Raw genomic sequence first — 18,386 nt, forward strand, 5'->3', positions numbered from 1 at the left:
TATTTTGATTAGGTATGGATGAAATGCTAACAAAATACATGGGATTTTTATACTGTTCTCTTACCACTTTTCAATATAAATAATGCTTAAATGGGTAGGAGATAATGGAGCAAGACCAGGAAGTATACTACAGTTGGCTATATCCAGCTAGCACAGGAAATGCTAAACAGCTCTTAGCATAAACCTCCTGCTGATGTCTTGTAGAAATGGGCAAGAATATCCATAATCAGTGCACTTTATCCCATGCTGACTAATACAAGTATTTAGTTCTACCAGCCAGGGTTATTGCAGAATAAAGGATGAAGATCACAGAAAGGAAAGGCAACCTCGAAATTATGTCAGTGGTAAAATTTCACCTGTTTTGGTTTTGTTTTCTTTTCTTTTTATCTGATAAGCTGTGGCCACAGTAAACTAGAGCTGCAGTTGAATCTCAGCGTTGGTTGTTTCCCATGCCTTCCACGTGCCTTGGGGCAGGGCTGTTTGTCAGTACAGCTAAGGGAAATGCAGGAGAACATCACTGTACCTTTTGCTGCCTTCTGGAGGGCTCTGTACAAGTAGAGCTCTCAGTGGCAGCATGTTTTCTGTGATGTTCATGGCCTCTTTCTACGTGAATTGCTTGGGAGGGTGAGTGGGGTGTGCATCTTCCACCTCCCCACAGACAGTTGTCAGTGTTGCCTGCAAGAGTGGAAAGTGCAGGAATTTCAGGTTATTTGTAGGATTTCCCAGCATTAGGCCTCTGAATAGGTGAAGTAAATGTTTGTGTATAGGTCTGCATTATAAAATGTTAGTAACACTAAATGACAGCATTTTGCACAAATGTATTTAATGTGTAATACTATTATTTAATGTACTACCTAATCCTGTCTTTGGGAAGGAAGTTTAGGGATTCATACCCTTTGTTCAGTGCTGTGCAGTTAATGGTTAAAAATAATTTGTTATTATTGTTGTGTGTGCACATGTTACTTTCCATGTGAATGTTCATCTCATTTTCCTGGGAATGTAACATTGACAAGACTTGAAAGAGACTAATATGTCACTGTACATTAATTCAGTCTTTGAAGGGTCTAATTCCTAGTTACAGCTTTTTGCTCATATAGATAAATGGTACAAGCAAGTGATTATGTAAAATGTGAAACTAACTAAAGTGTAGTTTAGCTTGTCACTTCAACAGATTTTTTAAAAATTTTTATGTATTTACAACCCCAGCAAAACTGACAATATTATTTTGGAAAGTATATTGCTAAAGAAAAACAAAACCCAACAGATACATTTTGCCACGATCCAGTTGAGTGGTTTGCATTTCCACTTTACAAGCTGGCAGTCCGTGTTGTAGATTTTACATGATGGAATGTATTCTTCACTTCCAATGAGCGAGAGGAAGAGTGGGGAAGAGCACACATGTAAAGTTATCCTTGCCTATTCTCTTATGTAAAGCTCTCTGCTTTGGATAAAGTTTGAAGCAGATTGTGTTAGCCAAGAAGCTTAAAACCAAAATGTTTTTACTTCTTAACATATCTGTGTATATCAGAATGTAATAAAACTGTACTTACAGGACTGTTTTTAAAGTAATTTGAGCATATTCTGTCCAATTATGGTTGATGTCATTAGGGTTCTCTCTTAATTCTGAAATCCTTCTTGAGAGGAGGCAGATAGAGCCAATGAATACTGGATGGTTTTGCTGGTCATAGAAGAAAAATCAAATGTAAGGAGAGGAAGAGTAATTTGAAGCATGGATGAAGTCATTGTATGAGTACTCCCAACCAAACTTAGCGTCTTCTCCCCTGTTATTCTAGAGAGAGGTTCAATGTAAGTGTAGCAAAACTACGGAATTGCTCCCGTTGCAAAATAAATTGGTTTGCTTTTAACCATGCTGCTGGGCTGTATCCAAACCACAGACCCTCTGTGAAGACATGACCAAATAAATCTTGAAGCCTTATTTGAACCATTAGCAGATTTCTCCAGTGGGTGGGAGACTGTAAAGTACAGAGGTAAAGGAAAGCTTTAACAACTGTTGTATTATTTCTTCGGGGACACAGTGTTCCAGCTTGTGCCAAAAGGATGCCTTCTGGCATAATGAATTATTGGCAGCAAAGCTGGTTTTCATGGTGAAAAACTCTAATAAAGCCTGTGGAGGGGTTATCTGACTATTTTGCATAATAGCATATATTAGCCCATGTGAGGGAGGAAGAAGAGGAGGCCCCTTCGTGTAACAACAGCAGTGTGTTTCAGGTGGCTGCTCCAGAGCACACTGTAAAAATGCAAACATGGGAAGGCATTTGAAAGAGCAACCAGTCCTTGTTTACTTACTTGGCTTATGTCAGGGGTGTGCTTGGCTTACATAAACATCTTTTGACTGTCTAACATATTATAGTTGTTTATTCTCTTTAATATATGATTCATTCATATTTTCCAGAGGTGTGGGATGGTTACCGAGACATTTTATATGAAGTGATGAATATCAGAATTACAGCTTTCCCTTTCTTCTTCAAGACACTCCTACACATATCGAAGTATTTGACCAGTTGTTTTAAGTTACAGATGTTTCTTTGTCATGTGCAGGGGGAAGCACAGCTTTTTCTGCCCACAACTCTAAAACCATCCCAAGTCTCACACTGTGCTGAGTTGTGTGAACTCATTCTAAAGAGCTTCAAGCCTGGGAAATGCATGGGCGTTGTGAGAAGGAAAAGGGAAAGGGAGGGAGTTCACTCAGAGTTTGAAGAAACTTTCCCTCCTGTCCTGCCTGCTGCATGCTTGCACATTTGATGGCTTTGCACTTTCTATAGTTGTATGGTGTGAAGCACAGCTGCAAATAATCATGGGAGACAGTGAAAAGCTATGGAAAATTAAGGCTTTCATATCTTAAGTCCTGAGGGTGTGTTTCAGACTTAGCCCCTTCTAAACTGTTGAAGAAACCAATACCACACCTATTTAGACAAAGCCTGCCGTCCTTGGGGAATATGGTGGTTGCATTTCAATGCTTACAGTAATATTGGGGCATTTGATAGCTTGTCGTTGTTACTTGGCACAAAATTGTTTGGGGGCATGTGCTGCACATTAGTGCAGTTGTGCTCAGAGATGTGCAGCGGTAGCCCAGGGCTGGGACAGATGGAGGGCTGGTTTGCTTTGGTCCTTTCCAGCTCTGGCACTGCTATCTTGGTGGTGTGCTTGAGCCTGGTGGTACTCACTTCAGCCTAGTTTAATGTCATCAGTGCTCAGTGCTTGCTAGAGAAGTAACAAAGCCACACACTGTTATTAGATGGTCAGTTGTTTTTCCTGTGTAAACCAGTGGTGCAGCCTCTTTGTGTGCTGGTACCAGAATATTGTATATTTGGGGATAAGCTGTGTTTTAATCTTATAAAGTTGCTTTGTTCTAGCCCCCAGAAATTCTAAAGTCAGAAGGACACTGCTGAGAAAAACTTTTTATTGTGCTCATTCATATATTGCTTTGTATTGTATGAGGATCCAATTAGTAATAAAGTCACTCCTTATAGTTGGACGTGTGATAGCAAATTTGTAGGAAGCATCAAATCCCTACAGTGGTAGTGATGCAGACAGCTGTTGTACAAGGAATCATTTTAGAGAAGAAAAATGATTTGAAATTTTAACATTTCAAAAATGATTTGAAATTTTAACATTTATTTATCATTTGAAATTTTAACATTTAATGAAACACAAATCAAATAGGTGTTAGTTAATGGTATTTAGATCCCTAATTTTATAGTGGTGGTTGAAAAATCCCTATATGCTAAGATAGTTGCACTGTATTCTAGCTTACTTGTGATAATTGGAACAGAAACGTGGTACTTTGAGGAAGAAGTTAGACATTGATTGGACCCAAGGAGGTTTCCCTTTCCTGAGGTACTCTGAAAACTAGAGTACATGTGAAAAAAGGGGAGAATGATTGTGAGAATATGAAAACTGCCATGTGAAACAGAGTAGAAATGAAAGTAGCTGTTGAGGGATTTGCCTTTATTAGCTAGCCAGCAGGAATTTCTTGGGAAAAGAGAAGTATATTGAGCTTCTTGGGTCAGGGCCATGTCTCCTTGTATGTTACTCTGTTCAGTCTCTGGCATTGTGGGACCCTGAATAAGGCTAGACTGGCTGGATTCTTAAAAATCATAAGCCTAGATCATAAAAATATATTATTACATCATAAAAATATATTATTACGTGTCAAGTGCCAATGTCACTTTTGCCTCTTGCTTTTGCAAAGCTTTGATGGTACATTCCTGTCGTCAATTCTGCTCCGAAAACCATAAGGACATAGACTTAAGTAAGAAAAAATAATGTAATTTCCTCTTCAAAATTTTAGGGGAGTATTTAATTCAGTCTTTATAGTCTTATAATCTTAGTACTTGGATAACTTTTTGGAGAACTTCTTGTTTTGGATCAGGTACTTCTGAGATGCCACTCCTATTGGGCTGGACTTCTAACCTTGAACTTAAAAAGCATTTTTATACATTTTATACATTTTACTATAAAAGTGAATGCACACTTTCTTATCCCAGCTCTACTGGGGCTGTCCTAGGCCCCTGCAGTTGGGTGTTTGGATTGTCAGGAGTAAGTGAATGTGTTCCTTTCATTTTGCTTCATTTGAGGGATTCCTGATATTTAATGATGCTGTGGGTTGTTTGGCTCCTCTCCCTTCCACTGTCAAAGAGATTTCTGCTGCCATTATCAGCTCCACAAACTTTTCAGCACACTTCAGCAATTCTCATGTGTAAAGGCCACAGCTGTAGTTGAACAATGTGTTCATTGTAATGCAATAATAGAAGTCCTAAATATAACAATAATTATAACCCCTCACATTGAGAACAGTATTGAAAATGAGGGATACTAGTCCTTGAATTTCATAGAAATAAAGCTTGACACTGGTTGTTGCAGTATTATCCATGTTTTAAGGTTTGAAATGCTTTGTAAAACTAGTATGTAGTTGTGTAAAGATTTGGTTTTGCTTTGCAGATAGGCATAATGGAAGCAAAAAAGTACGCAGAGGAATACCGACAATTACATTTATGGACAGCTAAACAGAATGTGGTGGATATTATTCTTATAATTAACGAGTCTAGCTTGCCAGAATAAGCTCTGATTATAAGTAGTCTAAACTGATTTTATTAAAATAAGCCCTGTTGAACCCAACACCCAGTTTGGTCTTGTGTATCTTTAAGTCATGCTTATAGTTAGTTCTACATGTACATTTTTGGTTTCTCTTGTCTCCTTTAGTTTTCATTTTTCAATAGAACACTTTTAAATTGGTCAGTGTGAAGTTCTTTGTAAAGTAGAGGTTTTGATGAGCCATGTGTGATCCACACAGTCTTGATATTTCTCTAATTTTCTGATGAACAAAATTGCCATGTATTGCCAACATGGTCATACAATTAACATATCCGGGTCTTATAAGAGGGCAATCCCAAAAAGAGAATGCATCTGTAGGCATAGAAATAGAAATCCTTCTATTGGATTCCTTGAGCAGGATTTAATTTTTAATTGCAGAATTCATAGTGACTTGAGACAGTACATGTTTCATCTCAAGCTTCTGTTTCAATCCATTGCTGTCACAAAGACACTCTGACTCCCAGGTTCTTGCCCAGTGTAATGCCATCTTCTTGTTTGCTTGTGGCTTTCCACTGACCACCCACAGGTCCTTCTGACAAGGACCTTAAGAAGAACAAGTCAAGAGAGGCTGAATTTGAATTATGTTGCTGTTTTTCATGTTCACATCTCTCTTTTGTGTTCTTCATTTTACAAACTTAACATGCTTTTCTAGATGAAGTAGCATATACCCAGTGGATATAAAGTGGGATTTTTAATTGTATTTCTCTTTCATTATCTAAAATAGTAGTTTTTAGCTAGCAGTACCTTTCAGCTAATGTTTTGACTGAACATTTGAAAATTCTTAGTAAAAAATACATTTAAACTAAACTGCACATTGAAAACATGTAATCTTATACTATATTCTATGAATACATGTAATGCTTGAAGGAATAATTATTTGGATATTCTTGGTAATTTTTAATGTTACTCTTTAATGCTTTTGGAATTTTATTTTACTCTGCTATGTCATAGAGAGGGAGAGATAGGAGTGAGAGACAGAGTAATTCTACAGATTGAAGAACAGATACGTTTTGCAGTTGGAGGGCTGTCACCTGAAGTTACAGATAAACACTGCGCAAAGTGATTGTCCTGCTCTTTTGCAAGTTCTGCTGTAATCCAGGCATTTGGCGATTCTTTTTTTCATTTATCCAGTGCCCATTCCTTAATCTGCCTGCAATTAATGTGCTGGGGTTTTTTTTCCAGTTTCAAATGTATCATAATGTTTTTTTCAGTCTGTACTGAAAGCTGCTTCTGGTGGCTCATTGAACATTCCTCCTCAGTGCTCCTCTGGGATGGGGCATTACTTTTTTGCATCTATCCTGTTCACAGTAGGCATTTGCTATCTACGGCACTTGAAACGTTCTGTTCTTTGCACTGTCTTCTGGCGCTAATAACTGTGACATCTGTTTGTCACATATGAAGCCCAGGAGGTGCTGAAGACCCTGAAGCAGTGAGCATCCCTTTCGTGGGCAGAGGAGAATTATCTTTGCCTCTCAGGTGGGAGGCGGCTGGCTTGGCTCGCTCCTGCTTTCTGTGGTGACATTAACACTGAGGGGCATGGAGAGTTTCCAAATGCCCATCTCCCATGTACAGATTGTGGGGAAAACTGCCCTTTCCTAGTCTTGCCTCTCATCTTTTGGTTCTGGGGAGAAAATGTGAGCAGGGATAATTGCCTGCTGTGGCCTGCCAGCAGTGTCTGTGCCCAAGAACAGCTCTCTTGGTGGAAGGGGAAGAGAGGGAGTAGTTTTCTGCTTGGTTGCCTTGCTTTTTGGCATAACTAAAGCTTGTACTTTTGTACAATTAAAGCGAATGGACTAATAGCCTGTCAGCCCTGGATTAGTAAAGCCTAGGTACAAAGGCAAAAGTCATAACAAATTTTTTTAACTTACCAGGAGCTCAGCTAAATTTTCAAGTTTGAAACATATGTAGACTGATGTGCAGTCTCAAAGGTTGTCAATCCTTAAGAATACTTGGCTTAAATTTAATGGTGAGCAGGTGAGCAAGGATAAAACAACTGTAACTTTTGAGAGGTAATTTCCATCATTCTAGTTTAGGTAAAAGCATTGCAAATAATAGTTTGCAATATGAAAAGGCATTGGGATAGTGCTACATATATTCACACCCAGTCTATATTACATTCTAGCTTACTTTTCTTTTTCATGGCTTGGTAAATTCTGTGCTGCAGTCCATTGCTTGAATTTGTATTTGTTAATGTATAAAAGCTGATGGAGTTCAGGTACTCCTTCTGTTCAGATTGAAAGATAAATTTATTTGCCTTATATTTAAAGAAAAAAGAAAAGCTCTAGACATCTCATTTTGTTTCTGGTTTGTTTGGTTTTTTTTTTTTAGTGAAGCTCTGTGCCTCTCATTCCCATGCAAAATTATTCCATGTATTGTTTGTATGTTACTGCTTTTCAGTAAGTGTTGTGTTTACAGAACAAGGAGTTGCTCTGGAAAGTTGTCAGTTTGTGTCCTCACTCTGATATACCAGGGGAGTAGAAAAATATACTCCCTTGTCAAAGTTTCATGTATGATAATTAAACCTGTAATGTTCATCATCATTTCATTAACCCAAACTGAAAAGGACAGAAAGTCTCTTATTTCCACTGTAGTTTCCAAACCTTGAAGAAAAACTATTTTACTGCCAATTTGGGGAAAAATATTCTACATAGTTGCCTCTGTTTTTAACACTGTATCTGAGCAGCTGATTTTATTCAGATCTAGCCATAGAAAGAGCCTATTTTAATATTTTTTTAGTCTCTTAGAGGAGGGAGAAAAGACTGAACTGCTTGCAGAGGAGGAGCAGACTGAGATCAGAACCTCAAATATATTTTATGGGGAGGCTTATTTGAGTTTCACTTACCACAGATGTGCATAATGTGTTGTGGCACTGAATTACAGGGCAGTTTGTTGGTTAGCTTGTTTCAAAAGATGACCTGTTACACGCATCAAAATAAAACAATTTCTCAGAATGATGGTGAAGTTATTAGTTAGGAGGCTGTGACCATGGAGGATTTCTCTGGAGGGTCGTACTGGATCTTGCAGTCTTATTCCAGAAAATCATGTGAATAAGAAAATGAAATTAAACCTTTCTTGATCAGTTTCTATGATGCTGTTGTAATAAAAGGAATTAATTACATAGAAATCAGTCTGATTTGCATCTGTGAACTGTTAAAAATTGTTAATGGTTTGATGAACTCTGAATAAGCCCATTCAAGGTAGAACTCAGTGACAGAGTTGGGAAAAAAAAGCAGCTCCAGTATGTTCTACTTGCAAGAGAATTTTTTCTAGGTAAGTTTTCTTTTTTAGTGTTTTAAGCATTGAGTCTCCTGTACAGTTTCTTTTGGAGGAGCATTTTTTACTTTCTTGCTGGTTTTTATGTATTTAATCCCACAAGTGAGGTAGAGCTCACTTGAGATTAAATGTAAAGAGTTGTTCCTTTTCTGTCAGTGCCCAGAATGGTCCCTCTGTGTACACACCACCTCAGGTACACACCAGCTAACTAAGATGGGCAGCGTATTAACATCTTCCATGCTCTTGTAGGCGTGAATTGAACAGGCCAGGTAATGAGTCTGTGATGGGGTCTGGATAGCATTCACACTCCATGGTTGACAAGCTCAGGTGGAAAGCATGTGGGACAGGGTAGTTAACATCATTGGAGGTCTGTGTTATTGCTGGAACTCAAGATCAGGGATCTTTCAAGGAAAAAAAGGTTATAGTATATAGTTTCCTTTAAAGAGTAGGTTTAAAAGGAAGAGGACTAACATCATACAGTTTAAGAGGACAAGTGTCATACTTTACCTCTCTTACTTCTAAAACACCTGTGCCTTTACATATACTCAAAAAATCTTGCTGTTATTTTGGGTGAGAAACAGAGTTGTTCATAAGACTATTACTTGTGTACTGACACCACAAAACCTGGTTTTTATATACTCTGGGGCCTTACACATCCAGAACATAATCATGAACCTGGGTTTTGGACTGAGGCCACTCCTTGAAATATCCTGGAGTGCTGGATACACTACAATCTTAATCTCACCCATGGCTAGGAACAGGGAGTAGTGCATCAAACCTGTGTTATTTGCTGGAGTTGCTGTGGTGTGGGGGTTGGGTGACATCCTCTCATATAACAGAGGGGAAGAAGCAGAGCAGCCCTTGGCAGCTAGAAAAATTGCTAACGACATTGAGGTTGGGTGGATTTTGGACTTGCAGGAAAATAGGAGAAGACAGTAGTCTTTAGTTATTTTCATTTAGCTTCCTCTCCAGGCATCTGATGTTTTTTGGTACATTTTGTCCTGTCCCAAGTTAATGGTATCATCAGCTGGGAATGCTCATTCCCTGCAGCTCCCCTCGTGTTCATTTGAAGGCAGCAGTGGCTGTCTGGATGTGTTGTGGCTTTGGGGGCAAAAGGTGTGGGAGAGGAATGCTGGCCTTTTTGTATTATTATTATCATCATCATTATTGTCATCATCATCATCTGTGCACAATTTTGTTTAAAAAAAAGAAGAGTTATTCATTAATTTAGAAATAAAATGACAGAAATAAATTACTTTAAAAGGATGTTTAGGGAATAAGGAGACGTTTTTGTGGCAAGCTATTCTGAAAACGTCATGCAGTGTATGGTTAAATTATTTTGTTGTTTCCTAGCTGTAATTTTTATGAAATTGGTGAGTCAAACAATTGTCAGTAATATTTTTATTCTCTTAAACTTCTTTCTCACCCTGTAGGAACAACATGAATCCATCTAGATTACATCTGAATGACAAAAATACTTAGGTAGCAGGAGGAGGAAGAGTAATGCCTTTACGTAGAATTATCTGTCAGTAACTGTTTATTAAGTGCATCTGCCGTGTCTTATTCTGGATTTGTGTTGCTAGTGCCTTAACTGGTAATTCGTTTTTTGATGCCTGATGACGTTGATTATTTAATGTTATTCTCATTCAGCAACCTATGTAACCAATGTGGGTCTTGAATTCAGGAAGAGCAGAAGTACACTGAGTCCCTCATCCAGATCATCAATATTTTAAAAAGGGCTGGCCTCAACAGAGAATCCTGAGGAGTATCACTTGTGACCAGCCACCAGCTGGATTGACTCCATTCACCTGCATCCTGGAGCCCAGTCATCCAGCCAGTTTTATACCCAGCCAAGAGTACACCCATCTAAGCCATGAATTGCCAGATTTTCAGGAAAATGCTGTGGGAAATGATGTCAAAGACTCTTCTGAGGTCTCTGTAGACAATACCACAGCTTTTTCCACATTTACTAAGGGGGTCACCCTGTCACAGAAGGAGCTCAGATTGGTCAAACAGAACCTGCCTTTTCCAAATCCATGCTGGTTGGGCCTGATCTCCCAGTTGTCCTGTATGTGCCGTGTGATTGCACTCAGGAAAAGCAGCTCCATGACCTTTCCTGGCATGAGTTCAGACTGAAAGGTTTGTGGTTCCTCAGATCATCCTTCCAGCACTTCTTGAAGGTGGACATCACATTTGCTGACCTGCATTCAACTGGAACCTCTCCAGTTAGCCAGGACTGCTGGCATTTGGAAAGTGTCTTAGTGAGCACTTGCACCAGGTCCCTCAGTACCCTTGGGTGGATCCCATCCAACCCCACAGACTGTTGGTGTTTAAGTAACCTAATAGGTCACTGACCATTTCCCCTTGAATTATGGAGGCTCCATTCTGCTCCCCATTCCTGTCTTCTAGCTCAGGGGGCTGGGTCCCTGGAGAACAACTGGTCTTGTTACTCAAGGCTGAGGCAAAGAAGACATAAAGTACCTTAGTCTTTTCTTCATTCTTCCCCACTGTGTTTCCCCCCGCATCTAATAAAGGGGGAAGATTCCCTGTGGCTCTCCTTTGGTTGTTAATGTATTTATAGAAACACTTGTTTTTTCTTTTATGGCACTGGCCCAATTAAGTTCTAGATGGGCTTTGGTCTTTCTGATTTTCTCTCTGTATTACCTCATGATATCCCTGTAGTCCTGAGTTTCCTGCCCCTTCTGCAAAAGTCATAAACTCTCTTTTTTTCCTGAGTTCCGGTGAAAACTCTCTGTTCAGCCAGGCTGGTCGTGTTTCCTGACAGCTCAATTTTCACCCTGTCACAGAATCACAGAATATTCTGGGTTGGAAGAGGCTCACAAGGATCATTGAGTCCTGCTCTTAAGAGAATGGTCTGTACAAGGATCAACCCCCCCAGCTTTGGTGTATGTTAGCACCATGCTCTGACCAGCTGAGCTGATCTAAGCAGCTGCCTATGGAGGGGGCCTCTCCTGCCCTTTCAAGATTTCTTTCCTTAAGAATGGGTTGAGCAACTTTTTGATTGGAAAGGGCAGTGAAATGAAGGCAATAGCTTCAAGTGCTTGATTAACCTAGACCTCTAAGTGGCTATGTTTTGGAGGCAGAAAATCAGGCAGCAGCTCTGGAAGGACATGCTTGAAGTCTGCTGGAACTGGGGACTTCTCCTGTATCTTGAGACTGGAGCGCTTCTTTTACTGCATGTTTGTGTGTGGTTTAGTTTCAGTGTGTGAATTCTAGAGATTAAAGCCCTATGAATATTGTGTTGGTGTAGCAAGGACAGAGTGTGAGTGACTCCTGCTCAAGGGCTGAGCCAGGAACAAGCAGGCTGGCCTGCTACTGGGGCATCTCTGTCTGTAGCACCAACATGTTCCTTATGTGAGTCTCTTCTGAGGTGTGGCTACACCCTGAAAGGCACAAATGAGAACCAAAAATGCGACAGAACCAGCTTCAGAGAAGCTTTATGTTGTATACCGGTGCTCTTATAATATAAATGGGGCTCAGCAGTCAGATCAATCTTTTATCTTCCATGTACCTTCAGATTTTTCAGACATTTTGATTAGCAAGTAAGAGCGTTCTTGGTTTCTTCCAGTCTATTGAGCAGATGTCTTTTCACTATTAGGGATTGTTTGAAGACATTTTTCAGACAGGTTGTATCTCTGAAGAATCAGCAAAATTAATGCATTCAGAGCTTTGTCAAGTCCTGTTTTGGTAGCAGTCATGTTGATCCATTGGAAAGTATTCAGAAAAAAATAATAAATGGACCACCAAATACCCAAGAGTCTTACTTACCCCCTTGGTAGATGAACACATATGCTGCAGAGCTTCCCTGTACTGCCTGGCTCTCTTGGGCAAAGATTGATGGGCAAGAGATGTGTGATGGATTCTCTCACAGTGTGCAGTGCTCTTTGCTCCAGGTCAGTGTGTGGCCAGCTGCGTGTCATTGACTCAGAATCAAACTGAACAGGTAGAACATGGATGCCCCCCAAAGCAGGACCCGTACAATGCTGCATTCAGCCATGTCCTGAGCAATGTGTTGCAGGACTTTCAGCCATGTTTTTTGGCACAATGGGTCCTGATTTACTGTGTTCTGAGAAGTGCAGCCAGGTCTTGATTTGAGTGGCTTTTCATGCTCATTTGTGTAGTGTCACTCCTTGCAGGTCTCTTTGTGGTGCATTGAGCTGGATCTGCTGCTGCCGTTGGGGCCCTGTTTTTGCATTTGCAGTGCTACTGCCTTTCTTATTCTCTAGAGCTCTTTGCAGCTTGTTTTAGAGGCTGGCATGATCTGTGAACTTTCAGGTGACTCAGCAATATGTGAGTGACCTTGGAGTGGGAGAGACACTGTGGTGTGGCACTGCCACTTTGTGTTTGACCATGTGTTCCATTGTTCCCTTTTGTCCTCTCCCCTTCCAGATGTGATGGAGACATCCCTAGCGTACCTGTTATTAGGGGCTGCCAGATTGACATTCATGGCACAGTAAACTACAAGAATTCAGGGCTTTGTTCAGGGTTCAGGAGCAGTCGGAATAGTCCACAGGAAAAAAATCCATGGCTGCTGTAGCTCTTCAAATCTTAAGCGTCTTGGGTAACATAAAGTTTTTTTTGATGTTAAAATACTTCTCTTAAAGATAGGGCAAGAATCCTTTTCTGGCTTAATTTTTGACCAATTTCCTACTAGGGTACAAAATGTTGCTAACTTTTGTCTTTCCTCCTTCTGTCCTTTTGTTGCAGGTCTTGATGATTGCCTGCAGCAATATATAAAGAACTTTGAGAGAGAGAAGATTAGTGGTGACCAGCTATTACGAATTACTCATCAGGAACTGGAAGATCTTGGAGTCACACGAATTGGCCATCAGGAGCTTATCTTGGAAGCAGTAGACTTACTCTGTGCACTGGTAAACTTCTTGGGGCAAATGGGGAGGGGTGAACAGCGTTTGCATATTCACACTTCCTGTAGTCAAATTGTTAATCCCAAAGACTTATCTAAGCAGCTCAAGAAACTCCTGATTTGTAATGTGTGAACAGTTTAGCATTTTAAACCAGGTGCAAAATAAAGGGAAAAATCTATTTATAGAGTGATGTTCATTTAATAAACTTGTATCAGAGATTTAGGGCTTGCATATCTGTCTTTATAGAATAAAAGTTTATCTGAAATCACAGAGAAACTAGACTGTGTTTGGTTTGGAATGCAGAATAGTTATATATGTGAACGGAGTAATTGAGTGTTGGTTGCCCTTTACAAACAAAGTGTTCTGATATTAACCCTGTCATTCTTCACTGGTCACTTCATGTAAATTATGTTTTAAGTGATTTTTTGAGCCTGATGAAACAGAGCTGCTTGTATTTCACAGTAGAAAGGATTAAATACTGAAATAATTATCTTGTGTATAAATAATATATAAATTTTTGATGGAGCATACGGAAGGATTTTGTTAATGGTCTTTTCAGTCAGGTCATGTCATGGATAACTAGGATTATCTGCTCAGTGAGGGGTGTGATGCTGACTTCAGCCTCCTTATAAACTTCTAGTGTGTGTCTGTAAAGATTAGTGATAGATTGGGCACACAGCATTCTCCACTGTAGAAAGGATTGTGAATAGCTCTGTTAAGATGTACTTCACTGCCTAAGGTGGTGTTTTGTGGGTTTTTAGTACAAACTATTCTTCAAGCCTCAGAAGGAGCTTTTAAGAAAGCTGAATCCTGGGAGAGGCAATCAAAGACGGTAGGCTGAAAGGCTCTTCAGAAGGGCTTGTTGGTTCTCCATATGCAGCAGCTTTTCTGAATACCCTGTTGTTACATTTTTGGGGTATTGTGAAGTGAAATGGAAAGGAGAGAGTGAAAAAAAAGTAAAACATACCCAAAAAAAAAAAAAGTTTAAAAATGGAGAAAGCTTTTTCATCCAGGAAAACATTTGATTTTAAATACAGGTTATCTTCTGTAGAATACAGTTTCTAGTATTGCAGTGTGAGTCATTGCAATAGGTTAACTCATCAATTTGTTTTTTTAAATAAGGATGTTGCAATCTTAAAAAAATGCTACTTATATAGAAGGGGGCATAAAGAGTTATTCACAAAGTACTTTTCGTATCAGACAGTGCAAAAGAAAACAAGAAAGTAAATACTTCAGTTAACTGAGCAAGATAAAGTCTAAGTTAGGGGGAACACCAATGACCATCTTTCCCAGTCACACAGAGAAACAGATTGTGGCTCTTTGAAAAATAAATTAATGTTAGGGAAAAAAACCCTCTTGTTTATTAGCTGAAATTTCTTTTTTCTTTGGTATGTAATTATAGATATAATCTTCAGACAAACAAACACAACTTGTCTTTGTAGCTCCTTTATCTTAGGCAAAAGTATATGGAACTAAGTTGAATATAAAATAAATTTCTAGCAAAGGCTAACACTACATCTTAAATGCATGCAGCAAGACTCTCCCTTCCTAGTTCTTGTTGCACGTACAGTGTTGTCTGCTTCTCTGAGTTTGTCTTAGAGAAGATTGCTGAAACACAGTGGCATGAGTTCAGATTGCAGCTTCTAATTTAAGATGAGGTTTTTGCAGTCTCACAATTGGCTCCCGATGGCTCCTCGGGGATACAAAATGTTATTGTTATATTGACTTTGGGGACTTAATTTGAATTTATTGTTTACCAGTCAGATAAACCTCTTAGAAAATTTAATTCAGAGGCAATCCATTTGGCTGGACTGGTCCTATACTTAGAGGCTTTTCTTTTTTTATTGCATCTGTGAGTGTCTGTCCTGGGTAGGGCTTGCCTTTTCTTCTGATTTGACTTTAATATTAGCTGTATTGTTTAGAAGAACATTAAGCCTATGACTCTCCAATAACTGCTAATTCAGATAGTGCTTATGCATTTTTTTTTAATTATCTGATTTTTTTTTCTTTGTTTCACAGGAGTTTGACAGAGGTTTCATGATAGAACTTAGCATGAGTTAAAAATACATGATCCAAATGAGTTAACATCTCTTTGGATGCTGGAGAAAATGGATGGTATGATGGGCTATGAATAGTGAAGTTAATTATGCCTTGCAAGCTTAACCCCAGATTGATTTAAAAGTAAATATTAAAAAATTAAAGGATTGTTGCTTCTGCTTTTCCTCCCTTTCTCTCTGGGTTAGTGAGAGCATCTCAACAGTTTTTGGCATTGAGTACAACTGAGGGGACAGAACCCCTCCCACTGTTCATCTCTGTTCCCACTCTGCAGGGGAGAGTTTTCCAACACAGAGTTGCTGTCACTTAGGAAAGCTTATGCAATATTGATTGCTGATGTGCTTTATTCCTGCCACCCTTTCCCAATATTTTTTGGGGGTAAACTTCTGCTGGCAGTTTCCTGGCAGCTTTGGATATGGCAAACAGCAAACCAGCTGCTTGTGTTGCATCCTGTAATTCACAGGGCTTCATTTTCTTACCAGGGGAAGGTGGAAAGCCTGAACAAGCATATCTGGCTGGTATGGAGAGTGCAGGGGACACACCAGTGGGGGCTGTTGGACTGTGCTAAACATACAAACCACCACAGTAAGAGCTGGGAGCCAGTTATGATTGATAACACTATTTAAAGGATGTTCTTTATGGGTTTTTGACAGAAGGTGGGTGGGTGGATGGCTGTGGTCTCTCACATTATTCGCCTCCTGTCATCAGCACTTGCAACAAATGGATCCTCCAGTGTTTGTGAGCTGCTCAGAGGACAAATGGTGGCCTGTGCTATCCATCTTTAGTAGAGTCTCTCTTGGCTGCCAGCCTGCCGTACTGTGCTCTTGACAGCAGAACAAGCATTCAGGGGCTGTTATTCACAAGTTTTCTTTTCCTGTGGTGCTTGAGGGGAGGAGGAATAAAGTTTTTGCCCAGCTGCTACTGCTGTTAGAGGTCACGCTTGCTGGTAATGGTGGGAGTGTGCATCCTGCATACCTTCGCTGGGGCTGAACGCGCTCTGGGAGAGGGCAGGCAATCTAACAAACACCCTTTCATCTCTTCCCTCTCTCCTTCAGACTGTGAAGGTGGGAGCATGTTCAACAGATTATCATGCCTTGGTGCAGCTTAGTGTTTTAAAAAATCTATATGTCAGAAAGGGCACAAGAAAGGAAATATTCTCTGTGCTTAGATAGAAGAAATAAGTAGTGATGTCTGTGATGATATTTTGTTGCTGCTAAGAGTTTGTCACATGTTTTTCAAGGTGAGAAACCTTGAGAAGCCACCATGATGGATATATGCTGGCAGCATTACTTAATTTCCAGCAAGACAAATCTTCTGTTCTTGTCTTTCTGTTTGAATTGGGACATGCAATCACACTGGTGGTGTCAGCAGGAAGAATTTTACTTGATGTGGATGGACATTTTTATTCATACTAACAAAATCACTCAAAAAAACTGACATCTCAAAACTGGTGGAAAATGATAGACTGAGGACCTAAATGTCCAGCTCTAGAGATACAGGAAACTACTGAGTTAAGTGCCATGTTTGTCCACTATTCACAGGTAATAAAAGATACAGTTGTTCATTAGTTCTAACAACTACCGTTAAGATCTTAGCCTCAACATGATCCTTTTCAGCATGTGCATGAGGGTGATGCTAGCCTAACACTGCTTTTCATTTAATCATTAAACAACAGTGTAGCAGACTTCATCATCACAAAATGTGATGAGCCTTGTTTCTTTGATGGTTGCTTTAAAAACTGAATGTGAATGAACAATGGCAGTAGAAAATAAATTGAGAAGAAAAGGAGATGATACGAGAAGAGAAATGCATAATAAAGAACAAATTCCTTAGATAATGCCATCAGATCACTATACCAGTCATGACGTTTGGAATGCATCAGGGAATCTTGTAGCTCCTGCTATACTGGCCTGAAGAAAGCACAGAAATTACATAATTCTTTCTCCATCATCTGTTTGTCAGGAGAAGGAGTTTCATTTACAAAACTGGGTATGACTATTTTTTCCTAAAAAACACTACCCACTGCCTGGTGAACACAAAGACAGAAGACTGCACAGCCAAACATGACTTCTTCCATCTTTAAGAAAATTATGTAGTTTACCACAATACCTTGATAAATGAGATGCCAGATGGAGATTCCTTTTTTTTCTCTTTTTTTGCTTTCCTGAAGATTAAATTAATTTAATTTGATTTTGCAAATATTTTTAAACAGAGATCCTAAAGTAGATATGCTGTTATAAGAACATATGAAGAGCTTCAAAAAGAATTTTAGGATGCTTTTAAGTTTTTCATTAACAAAGAACTTTATGAAGTCCCTGTGAATTTGCAAAATAATTCTTCAGGGAATGTTAATTTGTGTAGAATAGAGTTTGGTTAAAAAATGAAACAAAACAGATTTTGCTTTATAGAGCATACTAGTTTCAGTACTAGTTTCATGCTAGTTAGTTAAATCTGCTATGGCTGTACAGGAATTTATTGCACACTATATTTGAATCTGCAAAGCTAGAAGATTGCAGCAGATGAAATAGCATTATTATTTGGCAGAGAAAACATTGGTGTGCACTAACGGCATGAAATTACTTGTTGTTTACCACTAACACAAAACATTTATATGCAAATGAATGTAAAAAATAGACCTACTTTACGCATGAATGATTTGATTCCTCTTAAGAATTATGCCTTTTATCTAAATTTCATCTTCCTGCCATTTCTCACACAGAAATACTTTTCTTTGCACTTACCACTAGTCAGATCTTAAAACTGTTTTGTCAGTAACATTGAATATTAGACTTAATCATTATGGTGCTAAATGAAGTAGGCTTCATTTCAGAATGGAGATTTATATATCCTGAAGGTGGAATTTACTATTAGTATTATGAATGCTCATAGCAGAAAAATTACTTACCATTTTCACTATTGCCCATTGCAAGTTAAAGTTCTGCTTATATATCATATATCATATGCCTTCCTGTCCTCAGCCTGAGCTCATCTAACTGCAGTGCAGGAAATCCTGAAGTCCATCACCAGATCAATAAAGCTAAGGAGATAAAGAGTTTC

The 18,386-nt window shown here is 39.1% G+C and overlaps 1 protein-coding gene across 5 annotated transcripts in view; it reads left to right on the plus strand.

The window, feature by feature from the left end:
- The window catches only part of CNKSR2 (connector enhancer of kinase suppressor of Ras 2), a 206,790-nt gene that overhangs the window by 23,020 nt on the left and 165,384 nt on the right, over nt 1–18,386 (plus strand). For all 5 annotated transcript variants that reach the window (XM_038148923.1, XM_038148914.1, XM_038148931.1 and 2 more), the window contains exon 2: nt 13,117–13,280. In XM_038148923.1, coding sequence (XP_038004851.1) covers nt 13,117–13,280 — 164 coding nt within the window. The remainder of the gene's footprint in view (nt 1–13,116; nt 13,281–18,386) is intronic.

Source organism: Motacilla alba, chromosome 1 (assembly GCF_015832195.1).
Source record: "Motacilla alba alba isolate MOTALB_02 chromosome 1, Motacilla_alba_V1.0_pri, whole genome shotgun sequence".
Classification (NCBI taxonomy): domain Eukaryota; kingdom Metazoa; phylum Chordata; class Aves; order Passeriformes; family Motacillidae; genus Motacilla; species Motacilla alba.